Source organism: Solanum stenotomum, chromosome 4 (assembly GCF_019186545.1).
Source record: "Solanum stenotomum isolate F172 chromosome 4, ASM1918654v1, whole genome shotgun sequence".
In the NCBI taxonomy this organism is placed as follows: Eukaryota; Viridiplantae; Streptophyta; class Magnoliopsida; order Solanales; family Solanaceae; genus Solanum; species Solanum stenotomum.
The window spans coordinates 8940046-8960291 of record NC_064285.1 but is presented as its reverse complement, the minus strand read 5'-3'; the positions used below and the strand labels follow the sequence as shown (position 1 = coordinate 8960291).

At 32.0% G+C, this 20246-nt stretch overlaps 3 protein-coding genes across 3 annotated transcripts in view; 2 read left to right on the top strand and 1 right to left on the bottom strand.

Annotated features, from left to right (window-relative positions):
* Positions 1–2017, top strand: part of LOC125863205 (receptor-like protein 9DC3) — a 72827-nt gene extending 70810 nt beyond the window's left edge. Inside the window, exon 2 of the mRNA XM_049543373.1 lies at positions 1946–2017. Coding sequence (XP_049399330.1) covers positions 1946–1962 — 17 coding nt within the window. The 3' untranslated portion in view covers positions 1963–2017. The remainder of the gene's footprint in view (positions 1–1945) is intronic.
* Positions 1–2214, top strand: part of LOC125861251 (receptor-like protein 9DC3) — a 129713-nt gene extending 127499 nt beyond the window's left edge. Inside the window, exon 7 of the mRNA XM_049541193.1 lies at positions 1982–2214. Coding sequence (XP_049397150.1) covers positions 1982–2214 — 233 coding nt within the window. The remainder of the gene's footprint in view (positions 1–1981) is intronic.
* The window catches only part of LOC125863201 (mitochondrial import inner membrane translocase subunit TIM23-1-like), an 87594-nt gene that overhangs the window by 32754 nt on the left and 34594 nt on the right, over positions 1–20246 (bottom strand). The gene's annotated exons all lie outside the window — the stretch shown is intronic.

Genomic DNA, 20246 nt, shown 5'->3' with positions numbered 1-20246 from the left:
GTAGTTTAGTGGGTATTGGAGTGGATTTAGTTGAGGAGAACGTGAGGGAGTGTAGAGAATTGTGGGAAAGTGGGAGTGTGGGGGGGTGTATGGTTAGTTAGATTATTTAGTTTTTTTTTTTTTATTATTATTTTTTTTTTTTAGTTTTAGTTTTACTTTACTCTTAAAAGAATTATAATAACATATCAACTAATTATTTAAAATTAATAAAAATCTAAGAAAAAGTCAACTAGCTATATATATAAAATCAATTAAATAATACTAGCTTATTTATAAAAACTTAATTTCAAAAATAATATAGATTTTTGTAATCTTTTATTTCTTTTTAAACAATTGAAAATAAAACTTACCTAAAAAAAAGATTCTATTTTTGTTGTTTTCAAATCTTTTAAAATAAACTTAATAAAATAAGAGAAAAGTCAAAATATTTAATTTATATTTATAAAAATATTTCAGCTCTAAAAATTGTGTAAACTTTTAAGTTCGGTCAAAAATACGTGTCTACAAATATTATATTTTGTGACAAATTCATTAAAATATTTTTCATTGGGGAATTCGACCAGCTTAACCTCTATGTATCTTCATGAGAATCATCTTTCTAGTTTCATTCCTAAAGAAATAGGTTACCTAAGGACTCTTAGTTATTTAGATTTGTCTACTAATTTTCTTAGTGGTTCTATTCCTACTTCTTTGGGGAATTTGAATGAGTTGTATCTTTTGTCTCTTTATGCTAACAACCTTCCTAGTTCGATTCCAAGTGAGTTGGGGAATATAGGAAGGCTTGTTACTATGTTTTTAAGTGTTAATAAACTCACTGGTTCAATTCCAGCTTCTTTTGGCAACTTGAGAAACTTGCAATGGATGTATCTCTACAAAAACCTCACTGAGAAAATTCCTTTATCTTTTTGCAATTTGATAAAATTGAAAGTGGTGTATTTGGGGAGAAACAACTTGAGGGGAGAAATTCTGCAGTGTCTAGTTAATATTGGTGGACTCAAGGTACTGAAAATAGCATATAATAATCTCAATGAAGAGATCCCTTCGTCTATTTGCAATCTAACATCGCTACGGATTTTAGATTTGGGTAGAAACAATTTGAAGGGAAAAATTCCACAATGTTTTGGAAACATGGGTGGTCATCTTGAGGTTTTGGTTATCCACCAAAACAAACTTTGTGGGACTCTTCCAGAAACATTTACTATTGGAAGTGTACTTAGAAGCTTAGACTTACATGACAATGAATTAGATGGAAAAATCCCCCGATCATTAGCCAATTGCAAAGAGTTGGAACTTCTTGATTTAGGATACAATAACCTTAACGACACATTTCCAATGTGGCTTGAAACTTTGCCAAAGCTGAAAATTTTAAGCTTGAGATCGAATAAATTGCAGGGGGCAATTAGAACTTCAAGTGATGAAAATATGTTTTCTGAGCTTCGAATCATAGATCTCTCTTACAATGCCTTCACAGGAAACTTGTCGACTAGTCTGTTTCAAAAATTGAAAGCCATGAGGAAAATTGATAAACCATCTAAGGTACCGACATATCTTGGAAAATTTGGAGAGAGAGATTACAATGATTCTGTAACAGTTTCAACCAAGGGATTGGAGCTTGAACTGGATAGAATTTTGACAATTTATGTCAGTATTGATCTTTCAAGTAACAACTTTGAAGGGTATATTCCAAGTAATCTCGGAGATCTCATTGCGCTTCGGGGGCTAAATTTGTCTCATAATAGTTTGCAAGGTAATATACCAACATTACTTGGAAATTTATCTTTTGTTGAATCATTGAATCTTTCATTCAACCAGCTTTCAGGAGAGATACCACAACAACTTGATGCTCTTACATTTCTTTCATTCTTAAATCTCTCTCACAATCATCTCCAAGGATGCATTCCTCAAGGACATCCATTTGCTACATTTGAAAATAATTCATATGAAGGTAATGATGGATTATAAGGTTTCCCTGTTTCGAAAGGTTGTGGAAGTATTTGGCCGCCAGAGACAAATAATGCTGATTATGGTGAAGAAAGCAATTCTGAATTTATGAATGATTTTTGGAAAGCTACTCTTATGGGATATGGAAGTGGTCTATGTATTGGATTATCCATAATATATTTCATGATGTCAACTGGAAATCTGAAATGGCTTGCAAGAATCATTGAAGGATTGGAGTACAAAATTATTATGCGACAGGGAAAAAGGCACTAAAAATTTCACGTATACAAGTGAGTTCTAGTTTGATCTATATATCTAAATTTTCATGTTAAGCATATTTCTTTTTCCAAAATCAATTGGTAGAAGCAATAAAAATGGATTAGTTTTTTCAAAATAATAGTAGTAAGACTTAACTTCTCTTGGTGTAAAAATAAAAATCAGATAATAAATAAATTCCAACATGCATGCAGGTGCTTGGAGGAGCATTTGGTGGAATGCTCAACAGAGATGCAATAAGTAAGCATATTTATTAGCTAGTTTTTACTTTTTGGTTTCTTTTTAAGTTGTATAAGTAAGCCTTTTCTTCTTCCGTTTTCTCAATTAACTTGGAAAAATGTAATGTTATGTACTTTGATGGTATATCAAGTTTATGTAAGATATTAATGTATTCAATATATGTTGTGTACTATTGGATGATATGTATGCATTTCTTGGATCCAAGTATGAGAATACTTCCTATGTCCCTATCTATATTTGTCCATTTTTTTTCTAATTTAATGTCTCTTTTTACTTGTCATTTTTGATAAATCAAGAAAGGATAATTTATTTTTTTTATATTGTATCCTCAATTTATTAACATTGAGTTAATTTCTTTGAAAAATGTAGTGAGTAAATATGTTTAAGATTCTATTGAACTCACTATTGCAATAATTGTTTTCTTAATAGGCGTGTCAAGTCAAAATTTGACAAGTAAAACGGGACAAAAAGAATGTATATGTAGCCTTTAGCAGGTACAAAGTACCAAAAAAAAAATTAAAACACCCTCTGAAGCTTCAAATTATTCAACAAGAAACCTCACTACCACCAACACATAAAAATTAACACTAACATGCATTAAAGTTGTGAGACTTCAATATTACACTACTTAAAAAATCACTATATTTTTTCCTACAAAATTTTCTATCCAAAAATATTCAATGGCTATTCCATAGATAATTAGAGATTGAATCGGTATGAAAAGAAAATAATAGTAATTGTTTCATACGGAAAATTTAGAAAGCTTCCTTGTTATATGCGTTGGGAAATACTCCCCTTGTCTCAATTTATGTGACACTTTTCATTTTTCAAGAGTCAAACAACTTAAGTTTGACCAGAAATTTGTGCGTGCAATCTTCAAAAAAAAAATGAAATTTATATATTTGTGAACTATGTAAAAGGTACTATAAGTCACAATAATTGACAATTAAAAATAATTAAAATTAAAAATATATCCAAAATTTACGGTCAAAGATAGACTTGTTTGAATCTCAAAATACAAAAAGTGCCACATAAATTGAGATGGATAAAGTAATGGAAATTGGTGTATTGGGTTGGTATTCATATATATATATATATAAGAATTGTGTATGGTAATTTAATGATGTGAACTTGTTAAACAACTTGGATTAAAAATTAGAATCTTGTAGATTTGTGTGACTTGATTATGTTGTGGCAATTGACTGAATGAGATGAACACTTAATGATATGCTTTGATTAATTGTTGTTGGATATTGTGATCAATGCATTATTATGTTTGCATTTATGTTGTACCACTGTTGTGATGATATTGGTGAGGATGAGAGGAAATAGGAATTTGGCCCCACGTCCATGGTGGAAACATTGAGTGGAAATAGGGAATGGGCCATATACTTTAGGCAGATTCATTGAGATAAAATTGGGATCGGGCCACACGTCTATGGCAGATGCATGGACTAGGAAGTCCCCTATGGGTTTCGAATTGAGATTCAACGGAAGTGTATCGTAGGATAAACACTTTACTTGACATATCATTGCATTGCACATCATTACCATTTGTGAAATTGTGATCATTTTTATGAGAATTTCGATTGATGTACTTGATACTTGATTGTGATTGATCTATACTTGTTGAGATGTTACTATTGAACTATGTGTTCCGTGATTTATAGATTGTTAGGTTGGATTGATTTATGTGTAGGTTGTAGTTTGTGGAAGTTCGGTTGGAATGAAAGGAGTGCTCGTATTCTGCTTTGGTTGACATAGCGTTTAGTAGTTTGTCTGTTGAGTCCCGTGTGGTTTGGTACTCACTCCTTACTTCTACACTTGTGTAGGTCCAAGCCCAGATCTATGTGATTATCCTTCTTCTCTACTTTGTCCGAGGCTTTTCTGTGGATACTTGAGAGGTAGTTGCTTGTCATCTCAACAAGCCGTTTTGTTCCTTTATTATGTTCTTGTTCTACTCTAGAAACAAAGACATTTGAGACTTGTAATTTTCTTCAATTCAGTTGTAATAGTGGCTTGTACATGTGACAACTAGATTTTGGGGGTATTTTTGAGCTGACTAAGTTACCCGCATTTATGCCATTGATATTTTAATTTCCGCTTGTCTATTGTTATGTATTGGATTTTCGGCTTACTTGTCATGGGTGGGATAAGACGAGTGCCTTGTTACAAAAAACATGCATCCATAAGCTTTGTGTATTATTAGTATCTTGTTAATTCAGTACACTTTTAACCTATGTATATATAATATTTGTATCAGTTATATGCTTTATTGTGTATTGAGGTGTGTATTACTAATATCATATATATTTATGTACTAGTAATACAAAAGGTTTCAAGACATGTATTAGATTGATTGAAGGCATAACAACCCTTCAAATCCTTCTCAGCACATTTTCTATTTTCCAAAGCTATAGAGTGTGGAGGGTATTATCCTAAACAAATATTTTTTTATAGAAGTTATGCAATATGTTTTATTAATGCAAGTATTACTAATACAAGCATTATGAATACATGTATTACTAATACATTCTACCAAATGATTCCGGAATGTAGAATCAATGCTTACCTAACAAGATACTAATAATACAAAAGGTTAATACATGCATTATTTTTTCTAATAAACTCTACCAAATGACAAGAAAAATTTGTGTTTTGCTTGTTTTCTTCTATTTCTTCGACAAGAAAAACAATAATGTTGTTAGATAAATAGAGCCAAACTTGCCGTTTCCCAAAAGACTTGGGCATTGACTTGAGAATGACAACATTTTCCAAATTTTGAATTGATTGATTATTTGATATGAATAAATTGTACGATCAGTAATTTATTTCATAGAAGAAAGTTAGAATTTGTGTCCCTCAAATTGAAGAAGCATTATGTATATGGAGATAATTATTTTCCCTACCTAATTGTTGAACCAATTTTTGACTAAGTCTACCCTATCATTATCTATAGTCAACCCATTTGAATCTTTAAGCATACTTTGTAATGAGAGTTATTTCAATGTTTAAAGTGTCTTGATGATCTAGCTAGGTAGGAGTAAACCTATTTGATTTGTATAGCGAGGTGGGTGCTATATTAATTTGTGTGTCTAATAGTTATTTGAGGAGGAACAAAGGTTAAAGTGTGGAGTAGTAATACTGTGCGATTTATATTATTTTAGTCTTATTTTTTCCTTGTTTCGATTTTATTTTTCCCATGTCTGTGCCTCGAGTCATGAGCTGGCACAGACATTGGAAAACTTTTGCCCTTTCCTAGTCCGACTTGGTGGATTCTTTTATTAAATATTTTTAAATATTAATTATAAATATTCATTCTTAGCCATTTTTAGAAAGAGAGGAACATTATGGAGGCAAAGAACAAAAGCAAAAGATAAATTCTCTAGGATTTATCTTTATTTTGTTGGCTGCATTTAGCTCTATAACTTTGTGGGTGTTCAATTTTCAGTTTTTTTTTTCTCAACAAATGGATTTAAGGAAACTTGTTGTCTTTAATTTGTTTGTTTTCATATCCCTCATGGAGATATTTAAAGAAAATTGTAGCTTTTTTATTGGTTCACATAGCTCTATGATTGTTTGGTACAAATCTATTCAGATAAAACTATAGATAATGTGTTTACGAAAAGTGTATATTAATTATATATGAAAAATATGCTGATAAAAATGAATATGAAGGGTATATCATAAAAAGTGTACTTGTAAAAATGTATACAACGTGTGTATACTATATAATACAACTATTGTAAACAAAAATTCGTTGGCTCATAAGTGCACACACGAGTGTACATGGGTCGATTATGTAATATAACAATTGTAAACATTTGGAGGTCGAATCCTACAGGGACTTATGACTGGAAAATATTTAAGAGAAACTATGACTACACAGTTAACAAATGTTTTTCTAGAAGAATTGGTTTGTTTGTTACTTGTAAATTGTAATTACAAAGTTTAAATAATTAATTATCACTACGTAAACAATTCACAAGTTTTGATTAACTCAGTAAGAGACAAATTTCATTGCTATGTCACTTTTATGCAATTGTGTTGCGTCTATGCTTTCATTGTCATACAAACAATTATCGAGTTGTTCAGGGGCTGATCTAGTAAGGTTCAAGAGGTGTTACGTGACATAATTTTATTGAAATTTATATATATATATTACCCTTATGTAGAAATGAGACTTAAAAAGGACCAACACTGCATTATTTGATTGTACTAAACGCAGTACTAATTGTATATTTTAGAAAGGACCAACACTGCATCTTTGCATTGTACTAATGGTAGTACTAATTGTACATCAATAAATAAAGGCACTTTCTCTAGAACTTTCTTGCTATTTCTGACCAAATTCTAACCCTAATTTCTCGCCTCCTTCCTAAATGCGCACTATTCTCTCAACTCTTCCTTCTACTTCTGATCTCTTCAATGGCGAATCCGTCTGCTCCTTAGTTTTTCCTGTTTGTCTACACACTTTAAATCTCTCTCTGAAGCTTTGCTGAAGATCTCTGTTTCTTTCGGAGGAGCTGCGCAGGTACTTCTTCATGCTTTAAGTTTCTGTCCTCCTTCGTAAAGTCGTTGTATTCTGTCAACTCTTCCTTCTACTTCTCACCTCTTCAATGGCGAATCCATCTGCTGCTTAGTGTTTTCTGTTTGTCTATAGAGTTAAAATCTGTCTGTCAAGCTTTCGTGAAGATTTCTCTTTGTTTCCGACGACCTGCGCAGGTATTTCTTCATGGTTTAAGCGAAATTTACATGTTTGCTCCATCATTTGCTCTTTCTCCCATTCCTAATTTGTCTTCTGTTTTCCTCTTTCTCCGATTCCTAATTTCTCTTTTGTGGACCATATTAAGCCATATTATACTCTATGTATGTGCTGCAAACTTCTGCTCAATAATTGTATGTATTTGTCTGTTGCACTTTCTTCACCATCGAACCATCACAGTCCCTACTTGGTCATAACAATTTTACATTAAATTTGTCAATATGCAGTTGACACTGGTGATAATTGTTAAAGTCTCTGTTAATTAAGGTACATTTGTGTTGATAAATTCGACCTGCATATTTACAGATAAAGTCCACAGAGAGACCCATGTGAAAATAAAATGTTTGAGAAATATTTGGGACAAGTAGATACATTGTTTGTTGCAAAAATCTATTAAAGAAGATGAAATTGTTACATCTTTTGTACTTACTGTGTGTCAATATTCGTTGTGCTTAACAGGATGGGAATGTATTACCTGGTCTACATTGTTCTTCTTATGTTAGCCGCTTCAATTGATTCCATGAATACGTTAGACTATTCGGATGGAATATTTCTGTTGGTTCATTGACATTATAGCAAGAATACCACCTCAATTTTCCTGGTTAAACATATTGTCATTTGTCACATATGTTGTATCCCCACATGTTCGGTATTCAGAGCTTGTATATGTCTTTGCTTTCTTTTGCCTAAATACTTGTCCAAACAAATTCATTAGCAAAAGGAAAGAAATATTTCATTTAATATAATTAATGATTCTTTTCATTTGTCCCATATGTATTTGTCACTTATTTCATATTGAATTTCCTGCAATTCAATATTCCTAAATACTCACTTTATTTCACAAGAGATTGGCTGCAACTCAACGATAGAAATACCAGTCATACAGAACAGCCTGCTGGGTTTGCACCAGCCTGTTCATTATCACCACCTTAGAGGGATTGGTTCAAATGCTGACCCAAGCTGTATATACAGGCTAGCCACTCCACCAGATTCAGAGACATCCCAGACGTGATCGCAGGTACCTTATATGTTTTCTCCCATCATCTATATGATTTTATACACCTAGGAGGTATTCTCTCATATTTTACTTCACCTATAACAAAAACATTTGAAATACACTCAGATTTCTTATCTTACCCATTTGTACTATTGCCTGCAGTAGGAAAGTCTCTCATAATGGTACTAGGATGAATTTTTGGTACTTCATTTGTACTCCTAATTTAGTACTTCTCTTATTAATTTAGTTACCGGTGTTTGCACATCACTTTTCCTTCAACTCTTTTAATTATCGTTTCAGCTTTCTTCAATTCTCCGGTTTTCAGGATACTCCAAATTGTGAATGGCTATTAAAAATCATTACATGCTACAAATATTTCATGTAATATAATTAATGATTCGTTTCAGTTGTTCCATGTGTGGTTGCAACTTAATTCATGTTGAATTCCCTGAAATTGAATATTCCTAAATACTAAATCACTTTCACAGGAGATTGCCCGCAACTGAAAGATAAAAATACCACTCATACACAACAGCCTGCAGGGTCTGCAGGAGCCTCTTCATTGTCACCAGCTTACGGGGATTGCTTCAACTGCCGACACAATCTGTATATGCAGGCTAGCCACTCCACAACATTCACAGACATCCCACATGTGATCACAGATATCTTATATGTCTTCTCCCATGATCTATACAATTTGATACACCCACGAGCTATTCTCTCATATTTTACTTTGCCTGTAACAAAAAATGTACAAATACAGTCAGAATTGTTATCTCACCCATTGGTAGTATTCACTCCAGTAGGAAAGTCTCTCATAATGGTATTAGCACCAATTTATAGTACTTTATTTCTACTGCTAATTTACTACTTCTCTTACTGATTTAGTTTCCACTCTTTGCACATCACTTTTCATTCAAGTGTTTTATTTATCGTTTAAAGTTTGGCCGACATTCTGTTTTCCAGGATAGTCCAAATTGTTAATGACTATTCAAACTCATTAACTGCTACGCCTAGCATTGTAGGGAAATAGTTGCTTCTAAGCTTATCCTTACTTTGTTTCATTAGCTTATCATTTCTTCTTTCACAATTAAATATCTTTAAAATATAAAATCCATTTACATATTATGCTTACATAACAGCGAAAAAAGTAAATAACAAAAAGAAACAGTGCAGCTAGGGAGATTTCTTTGGTAATAGTTTCGCTTACTTTCATTTTTGCAGTAGTTTTAGTTCCGCTACTTTGACCTGTTTCGAGGTTAACAATGAAGTAGAGCAACGAATTCAACATGCAAATAAAGTGTTTGGTCAAAGTCTTCATCCTCGCTAGCACTTCTATATAAGTTGTGGACAGAAGAGCAGCTTACAGCCAAACATTTGCCACAATCTCTTCAATTTTAGGTTTTATGGATTTTGCTTATTCTTGCATGTAGGACCGAAAATATAATGCGTTATATTCATGCCTCTTTGTTCCGTTTCATTTGGGAATGGAATCATTTTACCGAAGGCCCCACAAATCTGGATGTTGCCCGCATTTTAAGATGTACGCTTAAACAAGCTACGATAATTTGGCTCTAACATTAGCCAATAATAGAAGATAGTTACAAAACCATAAAACCCAATTGTAACATCAATAGAAAATGGAGCCTTCAAATGATAAAATTACTATACAACAGACTTGCACATTTTGTAGTATGAGACCAAATATTTCCACTCAAACCTGAATCACTTCGACTCTGCTGATGTAGCTTCATTTTCACAGCTTTGATAAACAAATTGTACATTAAACACTTATAGTAGTCAAATATTCATGTGTATATATATCCATCTGCAAATGAAAACACACACTTAAAAGGAACACACAATTTAATTTGATAATTGGTTGTAACTTCAGTGTCCACTTTTTCTGCATTCCTCTGCAAATGAATACAGCAGGTTTAGGACCTCTGTTTCTCCCCGCTGTACGTAATGTCAGCTTTCTTCCCAATATTTAACTCATTCCTGCCTTGTTCGTTTCATTCCACGCAATTCTTTATGGTCTTATCTAATAAACCTCTTCAAATTGCACAGAAACTAATATGAAACTTCTTAATTTATTGGTTGTTTTGTTTGTTTACAGGAAATTAATAAATCTCCTGTTTCTGATTGTTCAAACCTCCCAAAAACACAGAAAAAGCAAATGCAGTTCAGGTAACAATGTTTTTTAACTTACATTTGAACAGCTAATTTTATCAATCAATGTAGGAATTCTTTATAGCTATTAGTATAACATCTTTCATGATTTACACCTACCATAAAAGTAACATTTGTCTATGCTGCCACAATCTTAATCTTTATGTTTACCTTAGTGTCAATATCAGTCTGTTGCATTAATGAGTTGGGTGAATTGACTTAGCAAAACATTTCCACTATCATATGCCTTAAATCCATTAGTGTTGCTACATAACTCTTATAAATAGTTGAACGTAAAGGTTAGTTATTGTGAATAGGGAAACTACAAAGTTCATTATACACTTTCTTACAATATTATTTCCCTTTAACTGTAGCTGCGTTACATTAACTGTATTACAACATTATGCGTACATACACACTAAATAGCATACTGCCAATATTGTCTACAGCTACATTCATTTCTCATCCAGGGTGTAAGTATGTTATACAACTTTTAACAATATTATTTCAACTCTCCATCATGCATTTCCCTAAAAGTAAAACACATTTGAACCAGCCAGACCAACCAGAGCAGTATACGTTTCTCTAGCCCTAAACTTTCTATTCCTTTTCCCTGTATCAATAGTCTAATATCAAATCAACGTGCTTCACAACAAGTTAACAATCAAAATTCTGCTCTTCCTGTAGACAGACAATAGTTCTGTATTTTACTTTGAATAATATGGAATAATAAATTCTGCATTAAGTCATTTTGAAGTTTCGTTATTCCCATATATGTATTTCTATTTGCTATGGATAGAACGTTGCAGTAGCTAAACTCAGTAGCTTTCTTCTTCTGCTCTCTTCTGATTCCTCTTTAGAAATAACTTAAAATAAACCCACAAACATTACTGTCTACACAGAGAATATTATTGAAGTGTCTAAACTTATCAGCGCAGGTTCAACTAAACCACAACTGAATACAGATGTCGACTTCATTTTATTACATGACTAATTCAAACCTGAACTTTAGCTCTACCTTACGTGTAAAATGATTATGGCATGAATGCTGAAAAAAGGCATATGCTCCTTTCAAAATTTAGAATAATATGATACGTTGAACTTATGATATCACATTAGTATCCAAGACAATAACATGTCAAAGAAATGAGGGAAATTTGCACATTTACTTACATTTTTTAGTCGTTTGTCCTACATTTCCTGAAAAGCTTAAACATCCATTCTGTATGTTAACCAAAGTGTTTTGCTGACTTTAATCATACTTGTTACAGGATTTGTCTGTTTCATATGTAAAACGTTCATATGTGAAAATCGTGATAAGCTATTTCATTCGTTTGAAAATAATATTTACAGTCCAAATATTCTCTATGCTACAGAATCATTGCGGAGACAGAAAACTCATTTAATTAGGCTTATATAGGATGAATGTGATAGAAGCTTCATGTGCTACACATGTTCTATTCCTAATCTTTCCACCTGTTTTACAAAGGGCCTATGATGGTGCCTACTCTCATTGTTCTTTCCATATATATTTATGTTCGTATGTCGTTCAATTTAAAGATAATTACATTCTTCTGTTGAAGTACTTTGCTTTTTCCCTTCCAATTGCTTCTTACAAAACTCCTTACACTATTCTGTTTGAATTCTTTTCATTGTAATTTTTATTTTCCCAAATGCTACATTTGTATATCTCAAATGTATGGTATTTACATTATACGCGTTCAACATGTTTGATCATATACGTGAAAACTGCTAACACAATTTTTCTGCCTTTTTTTAGACCCTAAATATTCTGTCCCATATCGCTCAGCAACTGAAAAGGTATGTTATTACACCGCAAGCCCAGTCTCTTCTCTGTTGTTTATTTTTCCTAAAAAAATATCTTCCAAATGTATGTCATTTGATCCCACCTGTGTATCTATTTAAATCATTTACTCTTGTGTTCGTATGTTCATTTCACTAGATGTCACACAGAAACATCCACAATTCAAATACACAAGGGTTCCGTGAATAACATCTGTCCGATCACTAATGTCTCAATATTTTAGCAGTCAATCTTACTGACAAGAAATCAAAGAGAATAGGTGAAGGCTCTACAAACCAAATTGTCAAACGTTTAGTAATAGCATTTTCATTAGGTGCCTATTATTTTGCTTACCTTTTCCTCATTCTTATGCCCTACATTTAACTTTGCCAAAAATGACTTAATTAAGCTTCTCTTTGAAACCCTGCATAAAAGTACTTTGTTCTAAATTTATATAGTTCAGTGCACATGAAAAACTTTTTGCCTTGCTTGCAACAGGGCTGATGAAAATGAAGGTGACAAAAATTAAAAGTACATCATTAGACACCATTCCTTAAATTCTATCTGATAGGAGCTATAACATGTAAAAAAAAAACACTTAAAGAGGCAACCTTTACAGTAATATGTGTATTTCTGTGACAACAACTCCATATTGGTTGTGCTGGATAGTATGAGTTTTAATCCTATACTGTCAACTGATCATCATATACTGATGAGTTTATCAATTGTATATATCACTTTTTTTCCCTTAGCTACATCACTTTTTCACTTTCCTCTGCTCAGATTTTATTGGACCATTTTCTCTTCAAAATATCATATTCTTTTTCTTATTACAATTACTATAGGTTTGGTTAAAAATTTGCATCTTAAGAATGCAAAGGAAATGCCTTTGCCAGTACTATCAGCTGTAGTTTATTTCCCCTCTCCTATTTTCAGTTAGTTTTAAGTAGCTATGACAAAGAGTGATTTAAGATTTTAACTTTATAAATTGCTCTAGCAATGAATTTGATTTACAGCCACATGTTCTCTGTACATTTAATGGAATTGTTGGTAAAAATTATTTCCCCAAACTCATAATCTTAATATATACTTGCTTCTACTCCCTCATGAAACCACCACTCATGAAACCTCTTTATATTGCTGTACCTGAAAGTCATATTATAACAACCTTTCACCGTACAAAGTGTGTCCAATCTTTTAGCAACTCCTCTTATTTAGATTTTATTTCGTGAAAATGGAGATAAGATGGAACTTTGACAGTACGAACACCTAAACTTATCCCTATTTTTTTCCCACAATCACTTTACACATATCAATAAAAGTTGGGTGCTTTCAAATGGTCACCAGTGATTTGCAAATGCATACAATATGTTTGACTTATTTGCCATATGGTCTCTTCAGTCTATTTTAGTGGTAATAGTAAATCATGGTCAGAATATTGTTTATTGTACACTGAATTTTCCAGTACCTGGTGTTTTTACTTTGGGAAAAATGTCCTTTAGCTTATATTTTGTATTGACATCATCGTGCTCTGTATGTATAATTACATAGCAAATATGCTTTCTGCAATTTCCTTAGGTATACAATATTACTTTTTGTTTAACTTAACTCATGTGATCAACTAATTACTTCAATTTTCCCAAATGTAAACATCATTAAATATTTGCAATAATTATCTTGCTTTAATGATGGTGCAAGACAAGCTAACGAAGTTATGTTTTCCCTTCCCATTCTTCCAATGATCAAAACTGCCCAACACAATAATACCAATAGATTCATCCTTCGCAGCAACATAAACTTCTTCATATGCCTGTTGAACTACCAAACGCAATTCAAACTGTGAAAACATCTTCTGTTAAATAACTTATCTTACATTTATTCTAAAATACAATGTTATGCCTTCAAAGACAATATATCATGTATTCATTGTAGGAAGCAGTACTCATTAAATCAACTGAAGAGGTTTTCTACGCATACTTCCATCAAAATATTGTAATACTTATATGATGTTTGTCATTAGTCCATATTACGCTCATGCTGGCACATGGGTTTTTTTTGGTCAATTCTATGTATATTTGCTACATTACATTACATTATAAATTTTTTAACAAATCATGCATTACTTCAAACAGGAATGGAAGAAAATCCAGATAATGTGCCTACCCAACAAACAACTTCTGACAATAATTTGCGTCGACGTACTAGATATGCACAAATGTCACCAGACAGAAAACAATTATTTTTATCCCAGCTAAGAGCAAAAAGGGATGAATCAAAAAGACAAAAAAACTTTCACCAATCAAATAGTACTGCTGCTCTTACAATTACCACTTCTTCATTATCTCCTCAACAAGGTTAGTTATGCAAATTCTTATCTTCCTTCTATCAAAACTATCTTTTAAATATCTATAGCTATAGTTACACACTTGAACTGACCTACTCTTAATAGATTTACTTTCCTCATTTTGTAGTTGCAACTTCCAAACCTACAAATGTACCATCTACTTCAACTACAAGAGAACATATAGTTACTTGCTTATCTACCTTCAAACTAGGTCAGTTCACAGATATTACTTCAACTATTTTGCCTATATTCATTTTTAATAATTACCTAGCTATTTGTAAATATTTCCATTCGGTGAAATAGATGGAACTTTGACAATAGCAACAGCCAAAGATTATCCGGATTTTAAAAACATAATCACTTTGCACATATGAATAAAAGTTGGGTGCTTTCAAATGGTGACAAGTCATTTGCAAATGCATACAATATGTCTGCTTTAGTTCCCATATGGTATCTTCAGTCTATTATAGTACTAATAGTGAATCATCGTGACAATATTCTTTATTCTGCAGAGAATTTTCTAATATATAGTGTTTTAACTTCCGCAAAATATTTGCAACAATTATGTTGCTCTACTGATGGTGGGAGACAACCTAACGAAGTTATGTTTTTCCTTTACATTCTTTGAATGATCGTAACTGTCCAACACAATAATAACAATAGATTCATCCTTCGCACCAACATAAAGTTGTTTATATGGATAGCTTGAAATTGTCAAAACATCTTCTATTACATAACTTATTTTTCATTTGTTGTAAAGTACAATCTTATGTCTTAAAAGACAACATATGTTGTACTAATTGTACGAACAAGTACTCATTAAATCAATTGAACAGGTTTTCTATGCATCCTTCCATCCAAATGTTGTAATACTTATATAATGTTTCTCATTACTCCATATTGGGGTCATGCTAACAGAACCTTTTTTCTTGGTCAATTCTATGTATTTTTCCCACATTACATTAGGTTATAAATTATTTAAAGCAATGATGAATTACTTCTAATAGGAATAGAAGAAAATCGAGATAATGTGCCTACCCAAAAACAAACTTCTGATAGAAATTTGTGTCGACGTACTAGATATGCACAAATGTCACCGGAGAGAAAATAATTACTTCTATCCCAGCTAAGAGAAAAAAGGGCTGAATCAAAAAGACAAAAAATCCTTCATCAATCAAATAGTACTGCTGCTCTTACAATTACCACTTCTTCATTATCTCCTCAGCAATGTTAGCTAAGCATATTTGTTTCTTCCTTCTATTAAATCTCTCTTGTAAATATCTAGAGCTATAGTTACACACTTCAACTAACTACAAACCTACCAGGTTCTTCAACTAGAGGACAACATATGGTCAGTTGCTTATCTAGCTTCGAACTAGGTCAGTTCAAAAATACTACTTCAACTATTTTGACTATGTTCATTTTTCATAATTACCTAACTATCTCTAAATATTTCTATTCCTCTTACTAGGATCAACATCAGCTGCATGTCATGTTGCAAGCAAATTACCTTCAACACATACTGCAAATAAAGGTATGCTTCTTTCTACCAAAATCATTAAAAACAATGTCTTCTTTTCACTTTATATATAACAAATAATTGCTTTTTACCTTGCACAGGTAGAAATAAGTTAGAAATCAATCTACAAAATGATAATTTAGTGCCAAAAGATTACTTGCTTTTAAAGAAAGTTCCAAATTGCAAATTTTGTGTAGCAAAAAGGTTTCAATATAAATCACCAGGTTTTTGTTGTGATAATGGATCAATTAGACTAACTTCTCATAGGATGCCTACTGAGTTGCGAAATTTGTTCTTGGGTGACTCCAAAGAATGTCAACATTTTCGCACTTACAGTAGAGCCTACAATAATATGTTTGCCTTCACTTCACTTGGAGTACGTTATGATAGAGAATTAGCAAAGAGAAATTGTGGCATCTATACATTTAAGGTCCAAGGACAAATGTATCACTTCATTGATGATTTGATACCCTCAACAGGAAAAGAAAAAAATTTACAATTATATTTCTATGATAATGAAAATGAGCTAACAAATCGAATGACATTATCAGATAATCTTAATGAGCTAATTGTTACAAAACTCATCGATATGCTCAAACTTAATCCTTATTCTACTTTTCTTAGATCGCTAACAGTTGTTCCAAATTTATCTGAATTTTACATTGCTCTAAACTCAAGTTCCAATTTAGACCAAAGAACATATAACTTACCAACTGCATCTAAAGTTGGGGCAATTTGGATTGAAGATCAATTAAATGATAAAATTTCCACACCACATATTCGCATTTACACTCATAGTAACAAAACCCAATTGGTCAATTACTATTATGGATGTTATGACCCATTACAATATCCACTTTTGTTTCCTTATGGTCAAAATGGCTGGCATTGTGGTATTAAAAAATTCAACAAGACATATAGTTATTCCAAAACCCAAATTTCTTGTGAATCTCAGCAACTACCAAGTATAAAAAACATCACTTCTATTGATAGACTCCTTCACATTGAATCTACAGTTTTATCAAAAGGATTAAGAAAAAGAGAGACTGTTTCTTGTCATGAATATTATTGTTATAAAATTCAAATAAGAGATGAAGAACCAAATGAAACTTTACATTCTGGAAGGGTATTTCAACAATACATAGTTGACCAATATATCAAACTTGAGACACAAAGATTAGATTTTGTTTCATTTAATCAGGATCTATTTAGAGTTGAAGCCTTTCAAGGAATTATTGATTTATTGAGGCAAAGAGAAAGAGAGGCTTCCAATATTGACAGACAAAAATTCCTTCCTGGTAGTTTCATAGGAGGCCCAAGAGATATGCGTCGAAGATATATGGATGCCATTGCTTTGGTACAACATTTTGGAAAACCAGAAATATTTTTGACGATGACTTGTAATCCTTGTTGGCCTGAAATACAAGAACATTTACAGCCAATGGAAGAAGTTCAAAATAGACCTGATTTAGTTAGTAGAGTATTCAGAGCAAAAGTAGAACAACTTAAAACAGATATTCAACAAACCAATATATTTGGAAAGATTGCAGCTTTTATGTATACAATTGAGTTTCAAAAATGAGGTCTTCCACATGCCCATTTTCTCATTATACTTATGGATGGATATAATTTGCTAACACCACAATCATATGATAAAACTGTATGCGCTGAATTACCTGATCCTCATATTGATCATCATCTACACAAACTTGTGACCAAGCACATGATCCATGGTCCTTGTGGGTATTTAAATCCTACAAATTCTTGCATGCAAAAAGAAGGAAAATGTAAGTTTAAATATCCAAAACAACTTACTGAACAAACAACCAAAGGAAAGAATTTCTATCCTCTTTACAAAAGACCAAAAATGATCACACCAATCAAAGTTAGAGGACACAACATTGATAATTCTTGGATTGTCCCGTACAATCCATTTTTACTAAAGAAATTCGGTTGTCATATTAATGTTGAAATATGTTCTGACATTAAGGTTATCGAATACATTTACAAATATATTTACAAAGGACATGACAAAATTGCATTCTTTGTACATAATAATGATACTAATGTAGAAATAGATGAAATCAAAGAATACCAATCTGCTAGATGGGTTTCTCCTCCAGAAGCTGTGTGGCGTCTATTTGCTTTTTCAATAAGTGAAATGACTCCAAGTGTTTGCCAGTTACAATTGCATCATGATGGACAAAAATTTGTTTCTTTCAAAAATAACCAAACTATCGATCAAATAATAAACAATCCAATGATAAAGAAAACGATGTTAACATAATTTTTTCTTATGAACAAAATGAATAACGATGCTATGAATCTGAATTTACTATATAAAGAGTTTCCCCAACACTTTGTATGGTCATCATCATACAAAATGTGGTCACGTCGAAAACAACGCCTTACTATTGGACGTATTGTCACATGTCATCCAACCGAAGGAGAAAGATATTATCTTAGGTTGCTTCTAATGAACATAAGAGGACCAAAATCGTACGAAGATCTACGTACAATGGATGGAAAATGCTACGCTACATTTAGAGAAGCTGCAAAAAAAAGAGGCTTATTACATTCTGATAACAACTTAATTGAGTGTATGTCTAAAGCTGTAAGCTATCAAATGTCTTATAGTTTAAGAAGATTATTTGCAACATTATTAGTTTATTGTAATCCTGGTAACCCAAAAGATCTTTGGAAAAAATATGAAGACTTTATGTCAGAAGATTTTAAAATTATTTCAACTATTACAAAAAAAGATATCCACCAATTAGTTTTAAATCATATCAATGAAATTCTACTTTCAAATGGGACATAACATAATTGAATTTAAAGATATATTTGGAAATGTTAACTTCTCTAAAACAACTAATGAGGCAAAAGAAATATATTTCGAAAGAAATATAATAGTCTCTGAAAAAGATATACATCTACAAAGCAAATTAAATGTTGAACAAAAAAGGGCATATGACATAATTCTTGAAAGAGTATATTCCAATAAATCAGGAGTTTTTTTCATTGATGGTCCTGGTGGAATAGGAAAAACTTTCCTTTATCAAGCTTTGTTGGCTGCTATAAGAACAAAAGGATGCATAGCTTTAGCAACTGCAAGTTCTGGTGTCTCAGCTTCAATACTTCCAGGAGGACGAACAGCTCATTCACGTTTCAAAATTCCTATTGACATCGATGAAAATTTCACTTGCAATATTAGTAAACAAAGTTCATTAGCGACTCTAATTCAAGATTCAAAGTTAATTGTTTGGGATGAAGTCTCAATGGCAAAAAAAAAACCATTGAAGCTCTTGATACACTTTTAAAAGATCTTATGAATACAAAAACACTTTTTGGTGGAAAAGTTGTAGTTTTTGGGGGAGACTTTAGACAAACACTTCCTGTTGTTCGTAATGGGAAAAAAGAAGACTTTATTGGTCAAAGTTTATTATACTCCCATATTTGGAATCATCTCGAAAAATTGTGCTTATTTGAAAACATGTGTGCAAAAAAAGATCCAGCATTTTGTGCATATTTAATGAGAATTGGAAATGGACAAGAAAAAACTAACAACTGCAACAAAATTGAAATTCCCAATAATTTTGTCATTCCCTTTACACATGAAATAGAATCTTTGAATCTTTTGTTTAATGTAACTTATCCTGATTTCCGTACATTATATTCTAATCCATCTTTTATAACTTCCCGTATTATTTTGACAACAAAAAATGATTTTGTTCATGAAATAAATGACATGCTTATACATAGATTTCCCGATGATGCTACAGTCTATATAGTTATTGATAAAACAATAGAACCAAATGATCAGTGCCAATTTGAAGATTTCTTGAACACCTTACATCCTGCTAACTTACCACCTTATAGATTAACTTTGAAAAAAAATTGTCCAGTTATATTATTAAGAAACTTAAATCCTACTGAAGGTTTATGCAATGGTACACGATTGATATGTCATGATTTTAAGTCACATGTTATCAGTGCTACTATTTCCAGTGGTGATTTTAAAAATAAACATGTTTTTATTCCAAAGATACCATTACTGGCATCACAAGATGAGAAGCTACCAGTTCCCTTCAAAAGAACACAATTTCCAATAAGGTTATGTTTTGCTATGACTATAAACAAAGCTCAAGGTCAAACATTAGATTTTGTTGGAATATATTTGCGTGAACC